Genomic DNA, 17,807 nt, shown 5'->3' with positions numbered 1-17,807 from the left:
AGGAGATTAGCTGCGCCTGCGGACGCACCGTTTTGCTACCTCCCCAACCTTGTGGAACGAAACCCCCGGAATGTCGGTATGACTGTAGGAAGTCTCCGCCTTGCGGGCATCCCCAAGTTCAACATCAGTGTCATCCACCCGATACCCCGTGCCCCAAATGTCCGTTCCTTGTCGAGAAGCCATGCATCTGCGGCAAGCAGATGTTGAAGAATCAACCTTGCTGGTTCGAGGACGCTCGATGTGGTCGCCCGTGTGGCAAGAAGCTCAAGTGCGGGTAAGTATACATCATCTCCCCAGACTTGTTTTTCCTTTCCGCGTTCAGGATATAAGCTAACTAGGTCTTCAGAGCTCACACATGCCGCAAAACTTGCCACCGTGAAGGGCAATGCGAAGATGTCGATATTCCCGGATCCCACTGCGCCCAGCCCTGTGGGAAGATTCGCAAATCGTGCGACCATCCGTGCCAGGATACCTGCCATTCGCCTTTCGGTTAGTTCTCCCTCCTCCCCCTTTCCCCCCATTCTCTAATAATGTTTCTTTACTAATGTGGAATATAGCATGCAAAGAGGTGAAGCCCTGCACGGCCAAAATCTCGATTACATGTGACTGCCGCCGGCGGAAGCAGGAAGGGAAGTGCGGCGCTTCCAGCTCTAACCCGTGGCCAGTACCTCGCAGACTCCCTTGCGACGACGAGTGTGCTCGATTAAAGCGAAATGCAGCGCTCGCCGAAGCTCTTAGGATTTCTCCGGAGCACGGCGATAGCCATATCCCTTACTCAGATACGACACTTGACCTGTACAAGGAGACCCCATCTTGGGCGGTCATGCAAGACAGAGAATTCAGAGCGTTCGCTGCGGATGAAACGAGGAAGGTTCATCGATTCAAGCCCATGGCTGCTAACCAGCGTGCGTTCCTGCACTCTCTCGCTGCCGACTACGGTCTTGACAGCGAGAGCCAGGATAGCCCACCCCACCGAAGTGTCGTCCTCTACAAGACACCTCGGTTCGTATCGGCGCCCCTGAAGAGTCTGTCGCAAGCCCTGAGCCTCCGGGCGAGCCAAGCCGTAGAAGCGTCGAGAGCCGCAGCTGCGGCGGCGGTGGAACTACTCGGCGAGCCGTTCAACGCCTTCGTGCTCGCCTCGCCAAAATTCGGACTCACGGTCGAGGACGTGGAGGAGGGTCTGAAGAACGACTTTGCTTTACAGCCGACCGTGGCTTTCGTGGTTGCTTTCCTTCCTTCGGACGAGGTAGTCATCCGTGGGGCATCTCGCAGCTTTGCCCACGCCGTTAGCGCGACGGCCCTCGAGAACATTCTTAAATCCATGAAGCCGGCCATTTCGAAGACTGTCACTTCCCAGGAGCTAGCCCAGTCGGTCGCACTTTGCCATGCCGATGCTTCCATGGACATTACCCGACGAGAGCGAGGCGCGAACTCGTCGGCAGGGGGGTGGAATACGGTTGTTAGCCGTTCCATGCAGAAGGCTGCAGCGGGTGGAGGACCTTCATCCTTGGTGCGAGAGGTACAGGAGGAGGAGCCCAAGCCGGGACGGGTCACGCTGGGCCTAAAGAAGAAGAAGAAGACACCGGAGCCGGAGCCGGAGCCTGTAGATGACTGGCTCGAGGCGGCGGAGAAGTTGGAGGACTGAATGTGAGAAAGGAGATGATTGTTTTTGAATGGAAAAGTTCATCACTCAGGGGCATTGTTGGAGTCGCGGTTGCATCGTGCGCTTGTTCATGTCTACGTTGGGATGTGGTGTCTTGTCTTTTAGATACATGGATGTTTTCTACGGCCTGGAAAAGCATCCTTGGGCATTTGCAGCGCAGGTTATAGACTAGCATTTAAAGGACGAGCTACTGATTTGATTCTTTCAAATCTTTCAACGCCGCGAGTGAATGTATGAGACATAAGGAGGACAAGTGTATACTCTGCCACCTCTACTAGACTTCAAACATCATCGACATCCTCCGCCCGCATATAGTAAGACCTACATCTCAGCTGAACCATCCCGTTTCATCAGCTCATCTCTCGCACCACCATCTATTGATGATGTTTGTAGACACCCCTCGGCACACACCATCCCGACGGAGTAGAAAAAGAAACCACCCACCCACCCTTGTCTCCCCCACGTGAGCCCTCTTTTCTTTTCCCAGGAATGTTCTCCACCACTGTATGGCGAGACAAAGAACAAACATATCGTCGACGCCGGCTCGATGTCCAAGCTAAGGATTGCTGAAAACCAGGGCGTCATAACACGTCCCCATCTTTGTTTCCTCGAGCTTTGTATCCCTTTCCTGCTTATTCTAGAGGAAAACACGGAAGCAGGATGTTTTAGAATCCATACAATATCATCCTCCTCCTCCCCCCCCGGTCCTGTTCGCATGATTCTAGCTCCTCCTCATTGGAAGGGAATATTACAACTGTCTCAAGTATAAACACTACTAGGACCAAAACCACGCACCACAGGCAAACCCAAACAAGCAAGCATGGGAAAAGAAAAGAAAATCACCGGCTATAATCTTATCAAACGCTAAAAGAAGGTGTCACCGAAAACACCCCAATAAGACAAGACCAAAAAGGGGGATTGACTAGAAAGGGAGGGGTGGTAATGTACATATGCTCGGCTCTTCTTGAGGAAGGGCGAGTTTTCTGTCGCTATCATGCAACGCTGTTTATACCACTGCACACCCTCTTGCAATCCAAATATTTGCTACGTCGTCTGCCATCAATATATGTAAGCTTTAATACTCTACCCAACTTGTACTATAGGTAGACATCTTCGTCCACCGTGACGGAAGTGGTATGGCGTTACTCAGGGTTATCCATGGACCATCCGGCGTCAGCAGTCTCATCAATGCGCGTCACGTCCTTTCCGGCAAGAAGATCAGAATCATAAGCCCATGGGCCGTAACATTAAGGGTATCTATTTCAGCTGTCTCGCTAGGGAAGTCGAGGGAAAAGGAAAGATAAAAAGAGTCCAAGGGGAGAAAAAAAAGAGAAAATCGAGTTCCGGTCGTCAACCTTCCAATTAGCACCAACCCCAAATACCATTTCATGTCTGAAGAACAGAGAAAGAAAGATGCCGCCGGAATACCGAGCCCCATCCAATGCAGTCCAAGAGAATGGAAACCCCAAAAATGCCAAAAAGGGAATCGTCCCCTTAGGGGGGGAACAAAGCAGGTTTGTTGAATAACAATGCGCCGATGCTCTTTACAAGCTCCTCTTTTCGTGCGCCGGATGCTCGCTGCACGCGTCATTGACGAAATCGGTTATCGCCTCGAAGTAGCCCTCCTCAAGGACACTAGTGTTGTGGTCTCCACCTGGGAGTGGTCTCCAGGTTTTCCATGGAGCCTTCGATAGCTCGTAAAGTTGGCGCATGTGAGCAGGACTAGAGTCACGAAGACGGTTCGGTTAGCGCGCCGATCATTATTCAACGAGGAAATCCCGAGTCTCGGATATGTCAGGTGGGGGTCATGGTGGTGTTCTGGTGGAAGGGAAAGAGGAACGAGTGGGGAGGTATGTCCTAGACATAAGCGCAGCACACCAACGCAAAGGCAGGCATGATGCGACAAGGCGATGTCGGATGCACGTAAACGCGACAAAGGTTTTTGACTTACGGTACGATCTCGTCCTGTAATCCACTGAGGAAGAGGATAGGCACCTTGTTGATGTGGGGGATCATAGTGTCGCTGGGCCAAACCTGGTGACAGAGTAGTGTTACGTACTTCGCCATTGGAATGACAGAAGGAATAAGCTTGCGCATAGACAAGAAGGTGTTCTCTAGCACGAGGCCGGCGATATCTCCCCTGTGCTGATTCTTGGCGACGAGCCTTATACCAACTGCGCCTCCCAAGCTTTGGCCGTAGATGACGAGTTTGTGGTCGCTGGTCTCGGCGCGGTTCCTCAGGTAGTCTAGAGCTGTTTGCGCATCGATATGCAGACCCGATTCGTCTGCCTCGCCGGTCGATAGGCCGTAGCCTCTGTACTCTAGCATGAAGACATTGCAGCCGATGTAGTTGATGATCATGCGGGCAATGGGAAGACGGTGGCCAATGTTGCCGGCATTGCCATGGAACATGAGCACTGTTATGTTGGAGTTGCGACCGCCACGGGACCCGCGGATGTAGAAGGCCGATAGTTTCTCTCCATCGTTGGTAGGGATGACTAGCTCTTCAAAGTCTGAAATGCCGAACTGGGAGGGTCGCGGAACTTCCACTCGAGCATTCGGGGGCATATGCGAGGGGTAGATCAAAGCTCTATTAAGGTGGGGAGCAAGCAAACTCTTAGCATCATCAATCGCAGGCACGAGTGAGTGTGGGTGGGGCGGGGAGGATGAGATGGAGGGGCGTGGGGGAGAAACTATCGTCACATGGGACGACAGTCTGCAAAGAGCCCACCAAGAGCCCACCGAGGGAAGAGGGGAAGAGGAGGGGGAAGAGGAAAGGAGGGAGATACCAACCTTTGCTTAAAGTACAATAAGCTTGTGAGCACAGCAGCAATGCCCTATATGGAGAGAAGTGGCGGTCAGTTTCAAATACAGCCCATTTCTCCAAGACATATGAGAGCTCGCACTAGGGTTCCGGAGCATTTCGCGGTACCTGTGAGAAGATGTTGCCTCCAGAGGAGCTTGGTTGAGAGTGGTGGTGGGAGCGGGAGGAAATCATCATGACCTCAAAGAAGATGAAGAAGAAAAGGGAAGCGAAAAGCAAAGAAAAGAGAGGCCCGCAAGTAGAATGAAGCGGTATGGACCGAGCTTGATGGTGGGTGCTTTTGCTTAATCAAAAAGACTGGCTGAACAGGTGGAACATACCGTGGACGCCAAGGCCGGTAGCCGCATGTATGTCGCAACAGTTGTGAGAACGGAAGCCGTCTGCTCCAAGTAGGAGTTACTGGAGGACGATGGCGGGGTGTTGTTGACGGGCATCGGAGAGGAGAAGGGAGGGAGGTCGGCCAACAGAGAGCGGGGCGGTTGCTGGACTAGGCTGAGGTATATATGCGGAGAGCAGAGGGACTGGAGACTGGAGGATAGGCAACCAAGAGAATGGTTTGAAATGGCGGATGCGGAGGCCGTCGCGGGCGATGGCGCGGAATCCGGGGTAGAGTTGTATTCGACGTGTATCAGAACGTTCTACAGACTTTCCGGGCTAACCTGATACCGGGCGTGAAAGAGAACGGGAGCGGGGAGACGAGAAAGAACAAAAAAGACAAAAGCACAGGTAGGGCTGGTTGCAGAGATGCAGAGGTGATGATTCGAACTTTGAAGCGATCACCGCAAGTGGCAGGGACAATGGAAGGGATGGAAGGCCGAGCGCCACCTTAGAGCCTCGCTGATTTCCGGGTAGCGAGCGGTGGACCCAGAAAAAGCGTGGGCGGGTATTTTATGAGGACAATGCGGCAAATAAGAGCTGCGTCAGTGGATCCAGACTTTGGAGGTGAGAAGAGGACAGACAGCGGTCCAGTGACTGCGTGTGGTGTGTGGTGGAGGAGAATTGCGTTGAGCTCGGTTTCGAAAGGGAGGAAAAGGCGCGGAGATCAAAGTGGATCAGGTGCATGAGCAAGACGCAGGATCCCGGAAACCCAGATTTCCACTTTGCAAGAAAGAGAGCGAGACATCAATTCATGAATTCATTGAATTTTGATCAATTGATTGATTTGTTGAAGAACGAATATTGCCGTTGTGTAGACTCAGATGGCACTAGAGTGCTTGCCTGGCGTGCTGGGCCCGACTGGACTGGACTGGACTGGACTGGAATGCACAATTATAGCGTTGAAAGCCACCGAGCCCACTGGTCCGGCCAGTGGAATTACGAAATCCAGCGCTTCAATATTGCCATCAATACTTCATACTTAGTACTTCGTAGTGTGTAACTGTCACTGAGCAGATCCCAACTGCCTCCAATTGTCGCTGGATCGCCTGGCGGTCTGGCAAAGTGAGGGGCTGGTGCATTTCATCTGAATGCCAAGTACTTTTTGGCAGATATCCGCGCAAGAGTGTACTTCGTGCCTTATCATTTCTTCTTCTGAAGTATTCCCTGCCTGCCTCATCCTCAACTCCCTTTCTTTCCCACATTCAATGCTGCCGCAAAAGGAAACAAACACATTCTCCACTAATATTGATCCATCCACCTCCCCCAAGACCCTTCTCTCCTCCAAAAGTGGGATGACGTACGACAAAGCTGGAGATTACTCGAGCCCTAAGCTGAGATTACCACACCCACTATTGATTAGCGCCCTACGCAGAACAAGCTGCACTAGCATGGTGCATGAGAATAGCGCCATCTGAGCGGACATCGTAATTTTGGGGCTTTAACAACAACTTTGCAGCTCCTTGATCCACCGTTATTGGTATTGTGATGGTCTACTACGAAGTACTTCATACCGAAATGTCCATTGAGCCATAGTCTCTTGATCGTCATGGAAGTTACTTCGTAGTAATACGGAGCACCATGCCCGTTATGTGTGTAGTATCCACGATCGATTCTGTTTGGTAATCAAGATGCATCGCGCTCTAGGGCTACACTCCATCTCGCCTCCCAACACGCGCAGAGGTGATGGAATTTGTCTGAACCTGCAGCATGCAGGACTAGCGTACATGGATTGAGTATCAGGTCTTCGGGGTCCAAACAAATGCACTACGAAGTAAGGAGGGCGCCCAAACGAGACTGATTGGACAGGCGGGCCCTCTGCTCAAGTTGAGAGACTGCTGGATCAGCACATGGGAGAGGTCCGGGAATGCATTTTAACCGACTGGAATTCAGCAGATGGGTGGTAAGAGGTGTCGACACGCAAGGCATATTACTGCAAGAACCTCGGAGAGTTCCAAAAGAACGTGATCTGGAGAAGATTGTTGGGCCACCTGAGACACACGAGCCCTTGGGTGCACCGCGGGGTCTAATACGGAGAATGCCTCGACAACCACTATATGTAGCATATGAGACTATGCTATCATTTGCTGATAGTGTTCCCATTAGCATCTCGCCACGACACGAGTAGAAATCCAAGGTCCAACGCGTAATAGTTTAGATTGAAGTTCGACTGGATAAGCCCAGTACCAACGAAGGAGGGCCCTGGGGAGAGTGTGCCGGAGGTGGCTCGGCTCCGTGACAAAAAGAGACATGAGGATTAACAGTTGCCGGGAGGCCGAGGATGATCTGGGAAAGGGGCAAATACCAGTTTAGAGGCGAGCTGCGGCACGACCAGAAATAAGTGAATAGACGAATAACCGTTAATTCATACAACTTTGCTAGTTTTCTCTCTTTGGCTCGAGTCTCGGATATGCTTATACTCGTGTGGCTTCTTCCTACGTGCGAGAGGACAAATTGAAGGGAAGATGAGCAGCCAACCTATACGAAGTAGGAAACAGGGACGAGTGACGGGAAGAATCACGGATGGGGGAAAGGGTCCGATCTGCGTGAGGTTTGATTTACATCTAGAAACCAGCTTCTTCTTCCATGCACGGAGTCTGGATATGGCAATATCTGGTCATATCCGCTCATTCATCCCAATCATAATGGGTCGTCGGTATCCTCGTTCGTCTCACCCGCTCCCAAGTTGAGCGATGCTGTGTGTCTTAATAAGGAACAACACCGGCCCCTTGCTCCACAACTATGTCAAGGAGCATTGGTTTATTGCCATGTGGGATGAATCAGCGCAAAGGGAGCGGGGCAACTTACAAGGTCGAATATCGGATTAAAGACATCAATTGATCATTGATGTTAATTGGGGGGGAGGGGGGCCATTTAATCTGGGTAGGAGAGGATCAAAGGTGACGGGAGGACGGGACGACTCAGGCATGCGCTTCTTCGGAACCCTTAATCAATACCCAACCAACTCGGAACCGGTTGTCCTCATGCTACGAAGCCGATGGGACTGAGAGAAAGGGACGAGTCCGGATCAATTGATGACTACGCCCAAGGAGATATCGACGTGACAATCACAAGCAGCGCCTGGCGTGGGTCGAGAACCCCACCCTGTTCCTCCTTGCTCCTCGTTAGGATCCTGATCTTAGTTCCATGCGGGCCCAGCATTATAGAACACTTCATCGGTACGGAAGCAAGAGCAAAAAAAAAAAAAAAAAAAAAAAAAAAAAAAAAGTAACGTTAAAAATTACGGAGGAGGAGGCTTGATGATTGAGGTTTGTTCTTCTCAAGCCAGTGGTGTTCGCTGGCTCCGCCCCTTCGCATAAGGCCAATGGTACAAGCAATTGTAGCCGCCCATCACTGGGTCCCTTCGAGCCAGGAAACGGTGGCGGGCTCGGAAAGCGTGAAAGAGATTTTCTTTCAGAACGTTAAAGGTGAAAATGAGAAGAGAATTCCATACTCAGTGTGCGACTTTACCTTTTGCCCCCTCCACGGAACTACTGGACTGGGAGCCATCGAATCATGTCCTTTGCCGGACGCACCACGTCAGCATGGCGATGCTGTTTCTGATACCGGCCGACCTGTCATATTGCCGTTGCAAAACTCGTGTGCGATTACTGTCGTCAGAGTTCATAGGACAGAGAAGGACCTACAAGCCCCGCTGGAGGACGAATTACAAACTGTATGCTAAAGGCTGGCGTAATAGTGCAGAGGAGGAGCAAACCTTTGAGATTCCACTGGCCAAGTAATTGCCTCTTCGGCGTCCCGCCTCAGTAACGATTTGATGTAAGTGTTGGGCAGCAATGCCGGCCAGCATGCCCGATCCCGCAGGAGGCTCCTCTACAACCAACGCCGAGAAATATAGCATGGAGCAGAGCTGTGTTTTCAGTGGCATTCAACAAATCTCCACGTTGAGATCCGGGTCTGTTCCCGAACCCTGGAACCTGCCCCGTAAGGAAAGTATTCGCCGCATCCGGACGTTGACGGTGATATCCTCAATACCACTGGTTCTTTGCTTGCGGGTTCCTGTTCTCCACATCCATCAAGAGTCTAGTGCAGGGCACTTGAATGCATGCTTCGGCTGGGCATTCTGTCTACGAAGCACCCTAATCGTAATTCAGTGCTCCGAATGGCGGAAATAGCTCGAGCAATTATAGACTCGTACGAAGGGAAAGTGCAGCCCCTATAACTTGGACAAGAAGGTGGAATGACGAGACCATTTGCTCAGTTGGAAGGCGCAAGGTGGTGTACGAAATACGTACTTGTAAGACCACCACAAGCAGAATGGTCCCGACAAGACATTGTTCCAATCACAGACCCCACCATTACATTCACCCCGGAGCACGTTCAGGCCACTTTCCTCGACGGCTCAGGTGACCCCGCCGACAGGCATTTGGCCCCAGAGGCTGATAACACCAGTTTAATCTGTCCAATAGAATCCGCGTATTGAGTAAGCCATGCGGCGTGAACCAATCCTGGCCCTTGATGTTTCCCCTGGCTACCCTATACGGACGGGGTGGTCGTACGAATCCCAGACGGGTTTCAGGAAATCCAACAGAGAAGAAAAAGAAAAAGGAAAAAAAGAAAGAACCCAAGGGACGAGACACTGTCCAAGGGAAAAAGAGCACTTGAGGCACAAACCGAGAGAAACACACCTGCATCACAGAGAGTGATTCCCTACGAAGTACAAACAATGCCCAACACTGACCAGTGAATGCGGTGACAAGACAGCAACACACAACAAGAAAGTGCAGTTGAAGTGCAGTGGGCAAGAAAAAAACAAGAGAGCAAGGCTAAAAAAACAAGACCTGCACTTTTCCAAAAATCCCAGCTCAGCTACCCACATAGTCTCTTCTCCTCCCTCACTTTTCCTTTTCTTTTTTCCTCATCTTGTTCCCCAGCCCCGAGACGAGACAAAGAAAAATTTGCGTCAGGACTTAGGAGCGAGCCCGAAACACACCAAGTTCAATACTTCACACCTCGTCGTATTATTTTTTCTTCGAGGCGGAACAAGCGAGGGTTACCGAGAATTAGTTTAGTCGCTTTCCCGCCCATCCATCGCTCGAGCATATATTTCTGCTCCATCAAATCCTCTCGTCCTTCCAGTCGCTAGTCGCCAGGTCCAAGCCGCCATCTGCTAATTTCTTTCTTCTTTGCCTTCTTTTTTTATCTGAAGCATCAGCGGTTGGACAAGCGACCTTGTTAAACGCCCATCCTTCTCCCTTTCCCACACACTTCCTTCCGGGCTGCATTCCGCACTGCTTATCACCAACAAGCAGGGGCGTCACTAGGATTTCAGCCCTCTTGAAACACATAGTCCGGCCCTCGGCGGCTCTACCAACCTACCAAGTACTTTCGCACCCCAAACGCGACCTTTACTCTAACAATCCCACATTGTTCTAAATTTGTCCGGAATCCAAGACACGACTCCTGCGGAATCCCTGTGGTTTGTCTATAGCTCTTGCACTGCCTCTCCACCACCGAATCCCCCCCTTCCTACCGCCTCGCGTACTTTACTGGTTCTATTCGTCGTTGGTTTGTTTCCAGCCCGGAATCTACGCGCATTTGGCCCCAAGTCTGCGTCTACCGATCCTGAACTGTCAGCCCACGAGCTTGCGCCTTGCCTCAAACGACCATCGCACGAAAACGGAAGAGATAGCTCAAGGATCGTCTTACTGGCTGCCACCCGTGACAGCCAAGCGTCAATTATAGAACAGACGGAATAGCAAGTAATCAAGGAGACGGGAGACATTCTTCCCTTTCCTCAGCTCCTGCTCCCGAATCAAGCTCTCCCCTCCAAAACGCCACGCCCTGCTCAACGAATCCCCAAAATACCTAAATCGGAAGGCGAGCTAAACTACCAGAAATACCGGCATCATGGTGTCGTTTTCCTGCGAGGTGAGTAGGCTAAGCTCCGATGTCTCCTTCTAGTTCGAGTCGACCCCCATAATAGCATCAAGGAACAGTCTTCCCTTTGGCTATTATCCTCCTTCTGCTCCGATTAGCGTATTTGGATAGCCCCCCAATCCTCCCGTCCCCAATTGATGGACACACCTATCACGCACACCACCTTGTCCCAACTCCCATACACAGCTTGCGTCAGGGAACATGCCCCTCCCCTCTCCCCCCCAAGTCCCCCCCAGTCCCCATTGTCCCCATCTCCCGTTTCCCTGTTCGCCTCGCACACGCGCTCTTCCTCGCACACCCCCCTCCCCACTCCACCATTACACCACTCCCTTCCCTTCGATCATCACTCATGGTCCGTCACCTGTCTCGTCCTGCTCCCTGTCCGTCTGCCGCACCCAATTTCCCAATCTCGATATATCCTACGCCACCCCCCTTCTCTTTCAAATTCATATTTGTATATTAGTGTTTCTGTTTACCTTCTCCGCAACTTGCTGCGATCACCAAGACTAACATTTCGCGTTACTTCTATTCCGGCTTGCCAGTCCTGCGGTGATGTTTTGACCAAGAAGAAACTTGACCAACATCGAAACCGTTGTCACGGCGCGACTTATACCTGCATCGATTGTATGGTATACTTTCCCGGCACCACCTATCGCTCCCATACCGTACGTCAATTGTCCTCCGCAATGCGCGCTCCATCACCTTGCGCCTTCACTATCATACGCGCGCATTGTTTCCACAGTGTCTAGGCCATTTGCGACGCGATGCTAATAACCTCCATTGTCACAGAGTTGTATTAGCGAAGAGCAGAAATACCAAGGTGCCCTCTACAAAAACAAGAAGACCAAGACTGCACCCCCTCCCCCTCCCGCGGCCGAGCCTGTCGAGTTCACCGAAGCCCACAACCAGCCCAACATGAGCCACAAGCCGTATGTCGAAGACGTTCCAGACGATGTGTCCGAGGATTACGGCGACTACGAAGACAACAGCGACGACGACCATAAGTCTCCGGTCGAGCTCCTACCCGAGGCCCCCACTCCACCCCCAGTGCCCGAGGTTGTGAACGTCTTCGACTTTCTCGTCGCCAGCAACACTCCTAATGCGTCCACGGTAAACCTTGCCCATGCCGGGGCTTACAACGAGGAAACCCAACTAGTGCGGTACGACTACGACGCCAATGGCTACGGCGATGGTAATGCATGCACGTTCGAGGGCGACGAGCTCATCCAGTACGGCACAGGCCCAGTACCCACTTCCTATCAGACACCCGCTCCGAAGGTCTCACGAAAGAAGAGCAAGGAGGGGACCGATGTTAAGACCGACAAGAAACGCAAGCGATTGCATATCGAGACCGATCAGGTAATGACCGATGCACCACCTGTTCTCCACTCCGACCTCACAGGTGGCATGAACCGACTCATGAGGCCGGTTTTCCCCCCATCACCGGATTACTCGGGTGGCGACGCTGGCCCGCTCAGCCCGATCAAGAAGTCGAAGCACTCGAAGCATTCCAAAGGAAGCCGCCAGGATAACGCCTCCATTGGCAATAATCTGCTTGCTTTGATGGCTACAGGACCTAAGACGAAGACGAAGAAGAAGAAGGCGTCCAAAAAGACTCGCGCACGCACGGAAAAGGCCGCCAAGCTGCTTGAGTACCGGCCGAACTCTCGCGACAGCAAGGGAGAGGCGGGAAATGAAGGCCAGATGGTGGTTTTCAAGCCTCGCGCCGAGCTGTTCCTCAGCTTCATCACCAAGGGACCCGAGAGCGAGCGTGGTTGCAGCGTCAACAAGGTGCTGAAGCGTTACCACCGGGAGAGGGCCAGCACGGGCGAGAGCCTGCCGAAACCTGCAGTGGAGAAGGAACTCTGGCGATGCCTCCGGATGCGACGAAATGAGAGGGGTGAGATTGTACTCTTCGCCATCGAGTGAGGGAGACGGTTGAATCGACCAAAACGAATAAAGCAAAATGAAAAAATGGGAAAACCACAACAAAAAAAAGACCTCATAAACGCATCAACAAAATCAAGGGAGCCGAATCCCTGAAAAAATCATGAAAACAACATGATACTATTGTGAGGAGGTGAGAAGTGTAATGAATTTGGGCATATAAGGATATGGCGTTTATTTGATTCGGGGACCACTACATGATTTGTGGCACAAACCAAGCGATGCGGTTTCGATTCTCTTCATTGAACTTTTTTTCTTCTTCCTCTCATCTGGTTGAAATTGAGGGAACTTTGGGCTATTTCGCATTCTCAATGTCTTGACTGAATTCTAGGAGGAAGGGGGATTTAATATTTCGACGAATGCTCGTTCTTGTATTTTGCTTTCTTCCTAACCCCCTTCCTTTTGCCTAGTTGATTTTGGCGCGCGCGCTCAGCAGGACTTGAGCTTTTAGAGCTCTGATTATACACCGAGCAGCTGAAAGGCAGCATTTCCTTGATTCAACCAATTTTTTTTTTTTTCTTGATCTCAGTTCGGGCGTGGAGAGATTTCCTCATCCCGGAATTTTGTTTCTCTTTTTTTGGTTTCATCTGCTCGGTTTTTCCCGTTCTGCTCGAGTCACACATGTGTCTTCCTATTCTCGTTGTGGCTGTCTTGATACTGTTCGAGTACAGCACTCCACGAAGATGGACTGTCGCAGCATATCCATGTTCCTAATTAGCAACTTGGATCAATGTATCAGTCCTGCTGAATTATGGGGGGTTTCTTCCCTTCCATTTTCCCCCTTCATTTTCCCTATTTTGGATTGGGAGCGACTCTTCGTGTGTATACATTCTCACAATGTTTTAAATCAATTTCAACTTGTTCATTAAAACTCTCCTGTATTCTTATAACACCGATGAAATTCTATGTTTGTACAGTGTAGTAGTGGACAAGCCATTATTCCAACAAGCTAAAAAAAAGGCCAAGAATGAAATTTAAACACGTTCTCTCTCTTCATACAACTCGTAACGGCAGGATATGTTGCACCATGGTCTCCCTCCTGCAAAGGGGACACTCCGGCTTCTCCCTCACCCAGTCGCCAATACACGCCCAGCAAAAGACGTGGCCGCACTGCGTCGCAGCAGGATCCTTCAGCTCCTCAAGACAAAGCGTGCACTTGCGCTGCTGCGCGCCCTTGATGAAACCCATAACAGAGTCATCGGAAAGGTCGTACCGCGCACCGCGGAGCACAGGGGTTTGCGTCGCCGTCTCGATGTTAAGCTTCGTGGGATTCCCCCTCGTCGATCCGGAAGGATTCAAGAGCTGGTTGTTGGAAGAAAGGGCGTAGTCGTCGAGCGACACGTCTACCTCCGTCGAGTAGTAGTACGCATCGCGTTCGCGCTGCTGTTCCGCGGTCGCGTCGGTGGCGGGGCTGGACAGGACGGAGCTGACGTGAAGGTACGTCTGCGTAGCGAGCTGCACGACAAGCAGGGCGCCGAGGACCTCGTAGCCCGCGCGATCGGGGGTATCGGGGACCTTGTGGGTGAAGATGTATCGCAGGCCGAGCAGCCTCTTCACAATCTCGTAGTACGTGCCCGAGAAGTAGAACACGGCCAGCGACAGCGCATATATGGGCGTTCCCGACGCGATGGTCGCGAAATGCGTCAGGATATACCTCCAGATCCTCGCCTCCCTGCCCTTCGCTTTCCCCTCGTCGGCGAGCCTCTTGACGCGGGTCTCAAGCGCCGCGCGTACTTTACTCCGCAGTTTTGGGAGGATCTTGGCCGCGACGTAAGGAGCCAGCACGGAGCCGAGGATGTAAGCCGTCCGGCGCGACAAGGTCGGCAGCGAAGAAGATTTGGCGCCAGCGTGGACCTGGACGACGTCCGTGTACTCTTCGCCGAGGGTGCGGTTCCCCAGCAAAGTTGTGAGGGAGAGGTAGAGGAGGGAGGAGGCGAGGCGGGATTCGTGCGCCCAGGTGTGGGCGGAACGGGCGCCGAAAAGAGACCGGTGGAGAGAGGAGAGGCTGTTGGCGAGGTAGCCGGTGAAGTAGGCGTCTTTTTGGTGGGCGCGGATTATGTCGGGAGCGCCGGCGTAGGGGAAGGGGCTAGTTGGGGAGAGGCGCGAAGGGGAGAGTTGAGGGCCTAGGAAGGGTTGGGAGGAGGGGGTTTCGTCGGTGGCGGCGGGAGGAGTTGGAGTGCTGTCGTCCATGATGTCCATGGTGAGCTTCGCAGATGTGAGTGAAATTAGGGTGTTGATGTTGAAGTTTGCACCTTTTTCCACATACTCGTCGAGTAAAGTGTCGGCGAGGCTGGGTGTCGAGAGGAGGTTACGGTGGATGGGCGTTCGGCGTCGTGATGTAAGTTATCAATGGGCAGCAGCGATGTACCTCGGCTTCCACAGTGCTTGCTCGAGCTTTCGGGAGTGAGAAGTCCTCCTCCAACTCACTGGATCACGTGCAATAGGTTGGGCTTGATGGAATTGGTACCTGCCGGGGCGTCGTGTTTAATTGCAAGGCCACCCAATCAGACGAGACTGTCTAAAAAAAAAGTTGGCCAGCGTCGCATTTTGATCTTGGAACTCGCAATCGATAAGGCACATGTCCGGACGAAGTACTTCGTACTGTACCTACACCAGTAAAGGTACTTCGTATTCCATACTCATGCACCCCCCTGAATCGGTATTGCTTCGTATTTCCTCCAAACTTTCCACCACGCTCGTTAGATTTTGCAAGATATCCTCGCGAAATCCACCCGGCTCGACGCCTTGGCTTTTACCCTCGCTCCGGAGGCGGTTCTTGATGGTTTTGGAAGGGTCAAATCGGCGGGGTCTGCGTCCTCTTTTTCCTCATAGATGAACACGGCGACGGGAAGCTCGCGTGCGATTGAACAATGAGTGACGACCATGACATCCACGAGCTCGACTCGTTTAGCTTGCAATTTCCGCTGCCTTATCGAGTTGGGTTTATAATAGCAGCAGGTATGCCCATTCCTTTTCTATTCTTTTTTTTCACGAGGTCAGACGAGACAATCGCTAAACGAGGCTGCCCTTGGCCTCTCCTAGGTATCTGGGGTTGGGGAATCAATCTCCATCTCCTCCATCGCTACAAGATCGATGTGCCCGCCCTCATCCGATATCCACCCCGAACATCGACAAACCAAGCTCCCCACCATGTCTCGGCATACCGACTCGCCGCCCTGATAACCTTCTTCTTCTGCTTCTCGCTCGTTACGTTTTGGATCTTCACCGGTGGATCCGCCGCGCACGTCGTCTCCTACGACTGGCTCCCCGTCAGCTTCCTCGCGTCGCTCTGCGTCCTGTTCCTCGCACCCCTACGCAACTTTATCCACGGCGGCCGCAGTAGATTCCTGGCGACCTTGCGACGAATCAGCCTCGGCGGGCTGGCGGAAACGAAGGACGGCAAGTTCGGCGACATCATACTTGCCGACGCCCTGACGAGCTACGCGAAGGTCATCGCGGACCTCTACGTCGTCGTGTGCATGTTCTTCACGCCAGGCAGTTCGGCAACGGGTCCTCCTAACCGTACGTGCGGCGGTAACCTCGTGCCCCTGATCGTGGCCATCCCGAGCGTGATCCGGCTGCGGCAGTGCCTCATCGAGTACCTGCGCGTGCGGAAGTCGCCGTTCAACCCGGCCGTCGGTTGGGGCGGACAGCACCTCGCCAACGCCCTCAAGTACTTCACGGCATTCCCCGTCATCATCTTCGGCACCCTCATGTCCCGGCTACCTCCGGACCAGCCCGACTATTCCCTCAACCGCGCGTGGGTCATCGCCTCGCTCGTCCAGTCGCTATACTCGTTTTACTGGGACGTCGCTAAGGATTGGGACCTCACGCTATTCTCGTCGGCGAAGGAGCGGCTGTCGGCTGAGTATCCAGCCGGACTAAGGTGGAGGACAGTGTTTGAGCCGTGGACTTACTACTCCGTCATCGCGCTCGACTTGGTGCTCCGCCTCACGTGGATATTCAGGCTTGGGCCGGGTCTGACGCGGCTGCCGGACGCGGAGAAGACGGTTTTCATCTTGCACTTCCTCGAGGTGTTTAGGCGGTGGATTTGGATCTTTTTTAGAGTCGAGACGGAGTGGGTTAGGAGCACGTCTACGGGGTTGGGACTGGATGATATCTTACTCGGGGACTATGATGGCAAGCACGAGGATGAGGACTAAATAATGTATTTGCTTGCTGCCTCCCCCCCCCCCCCCCCTTCCTTTTTCCCTCCCGCCGCTACTTTTTTGTTTTTCGGAGACGGGATATATATGTATAGACCAAAAAGGCGTTTTCACTAGAAAGGACTGGACTAGGACGGGGAAGAAGGAATCATGTTTTCAGCGAATGGCTACTATCGGGCGATGGTACGGTTGAGGAATGGGATTGAAGGTATTACTTGTACATCATCATCAAACCAAGTGGAGGATTTGGGGAACGGGTTTTATTCGTTGATAATTCTCGTCCATTGCTTCTTCACTTAGCTTGCGAAGGCTTTCTGGTCATAGGACCGACATATCATATTCTTGAATAGAAACCGGTCCGTTCTTCGGGCGTTTCAACAAAAGCATCTTCTGTTTGAGCTTTAGTTTGGCATCGCGACAAGGCTTCCTTTTTCCACTTGTTTATTTTCCCCCCTTGAGATTGTCGAGGAGGGGGGGTTACAGAAAAATGAAGGTGAGAGCTGCAAGCCCAAACGTGCTTGGCAAGGTGTCGGCTGGGTCAGTCTTCTGCTCGACGTCGGCTCTCGCAAGGAGGAACAGGTCATTTTCAGATAATTTCACCTCTTTGTGCTCTTCTCTATGATGTGTGTTTTCAACCCATCAGCTGATTCTGCTAAACGGGCTGAAGTACCAAACGATAGATCTAGCAATGACGGAGATGATCAAGATTATGTCTCATTCTCGGTCAGCTAAGAAGGGTGGTCTAGATCCAGGGACGATTAGGTGCGCATCTACTGTGTACTGCGAGGTTCAGAGGAGATACTAGAAGAGCGGAAGCTAGTCTTGATGGCGATGGAGGGTGATGGGTGGTATGCAACTGAACTTTATTCTCCAAAATGGAAAATTCATTCGATGCTTCGGAGAGCTCCGGGCCATAACTCTGATGAATGCC

General features: G+C 52.2%; 4 protein-coding genes and 1 pseudogene across 4 annotated transcripts; 3 read left to right on the top strand and 2 right to left on the bottom strand.

Moving 5' to 3' along the window:
* Nucleotides 1–181: 181 nt before the first annotated feature.
* On the top strand, nt 182–1,645 carry SAPIO_CDS3444 (uncharacterized protein; the record flags this gene model as incomplete). The annotated part of the gene is made up of 4 exons (XM_016786233.1): nt 182–274; nt 349–489; nt 558–568; nt 676–1,645. 4 exons carry the CDS (start codon nt 182–184, stop codon nt 1,643–1,645), a joined length of 1,215 nt encoding a protein of 404 aa, XP_016644239.1.
* Nucleotides 1,646–3,207: 1,562 nt separating this feature from the next.
* SAPIO_CDS3443 (uncharacterized protein) lies at nt 3,208–4,921 on the bottom strand (the record flags this gene model as incomplete). The annotated part of the gene is made up of 4 exons (XM_016786232.1): nt 3,208–3,385; nt 3,615–4,253; nt 4,457–4,500; nt 4,808–4,921. 4 exons carry the CDS (start codon nt 4,919–4,921, stop codon nt 3,208–3,210), a joined length of 975 nt encoding a protein of 324 aa, XP_016644238.1.
* Nucleotides 4,922–10,733: 5,812 nt separating this feature from the next.
* Nucleotides 10,734–12,692, top strand: SAPIO_CDS3442 (uncharacterized protein; the record flags this gene model as incomplete). Its single annotated transcript, XM_016786231.1, has 3 exons — nt 10,734–10,754; nt 11,306–11,428; nt 11,553–12,692. The coding sequence occupies 3 exons, from the start codon at nt 10,734–10,736 to the stop codon at nt 12,690–12,692; spliced, it is 1,284 nt and encodes a 427-aa protein (XP_016644237.1).
* A 1,011-nt stretch (nt 12,693–13,703) lies between these two features.
* SAPIO_CDS3441 lies at nt 13,704–14,900 on the bottom strand (annotated as a pseudogene; the record flags this gene model as incomplete).
* Nucleotides 14,901–15,580: 680 nt separating this feature from the next.
* On the top strand, nt 15,581–16,873 carry SAPIO_CDS3440 (EXS family protein; the record flags this gene model as incomplete). Its single annotated transcript, XM_016786230.1, has 2 exons — nt 15,581–15,668; nt 15,753–16,873. The coding sequence occupies 2 exons, from the start codon at nt 15,581–15,583 to the stop codon at nt 16,871–16,873; spliced, it is 1,209 nt and encodes a 402-aa protein (XP_016644236.1).
* Between the last annotated feature and the right edge of the window lie 934 nt (nt 16,874–17,807).

This window comes from Scedosporium apiospermum, assembly GCF_000732125.1.
Source record: "Scedosporium apiospermum strain IHEM 14462 chromosome Unknown SEQ_SAPIO_0088, whole genome shotgun sequence".
NCBI lineage: Eukaryota > Fungi > Ascomycota > Sordariomycetes > Microascales > Microascaceae > Scedosporium > Scedosporium apiospermum.
This window is presented reverse-complemented; position numbering and strand designations above follow the sequence as displayed.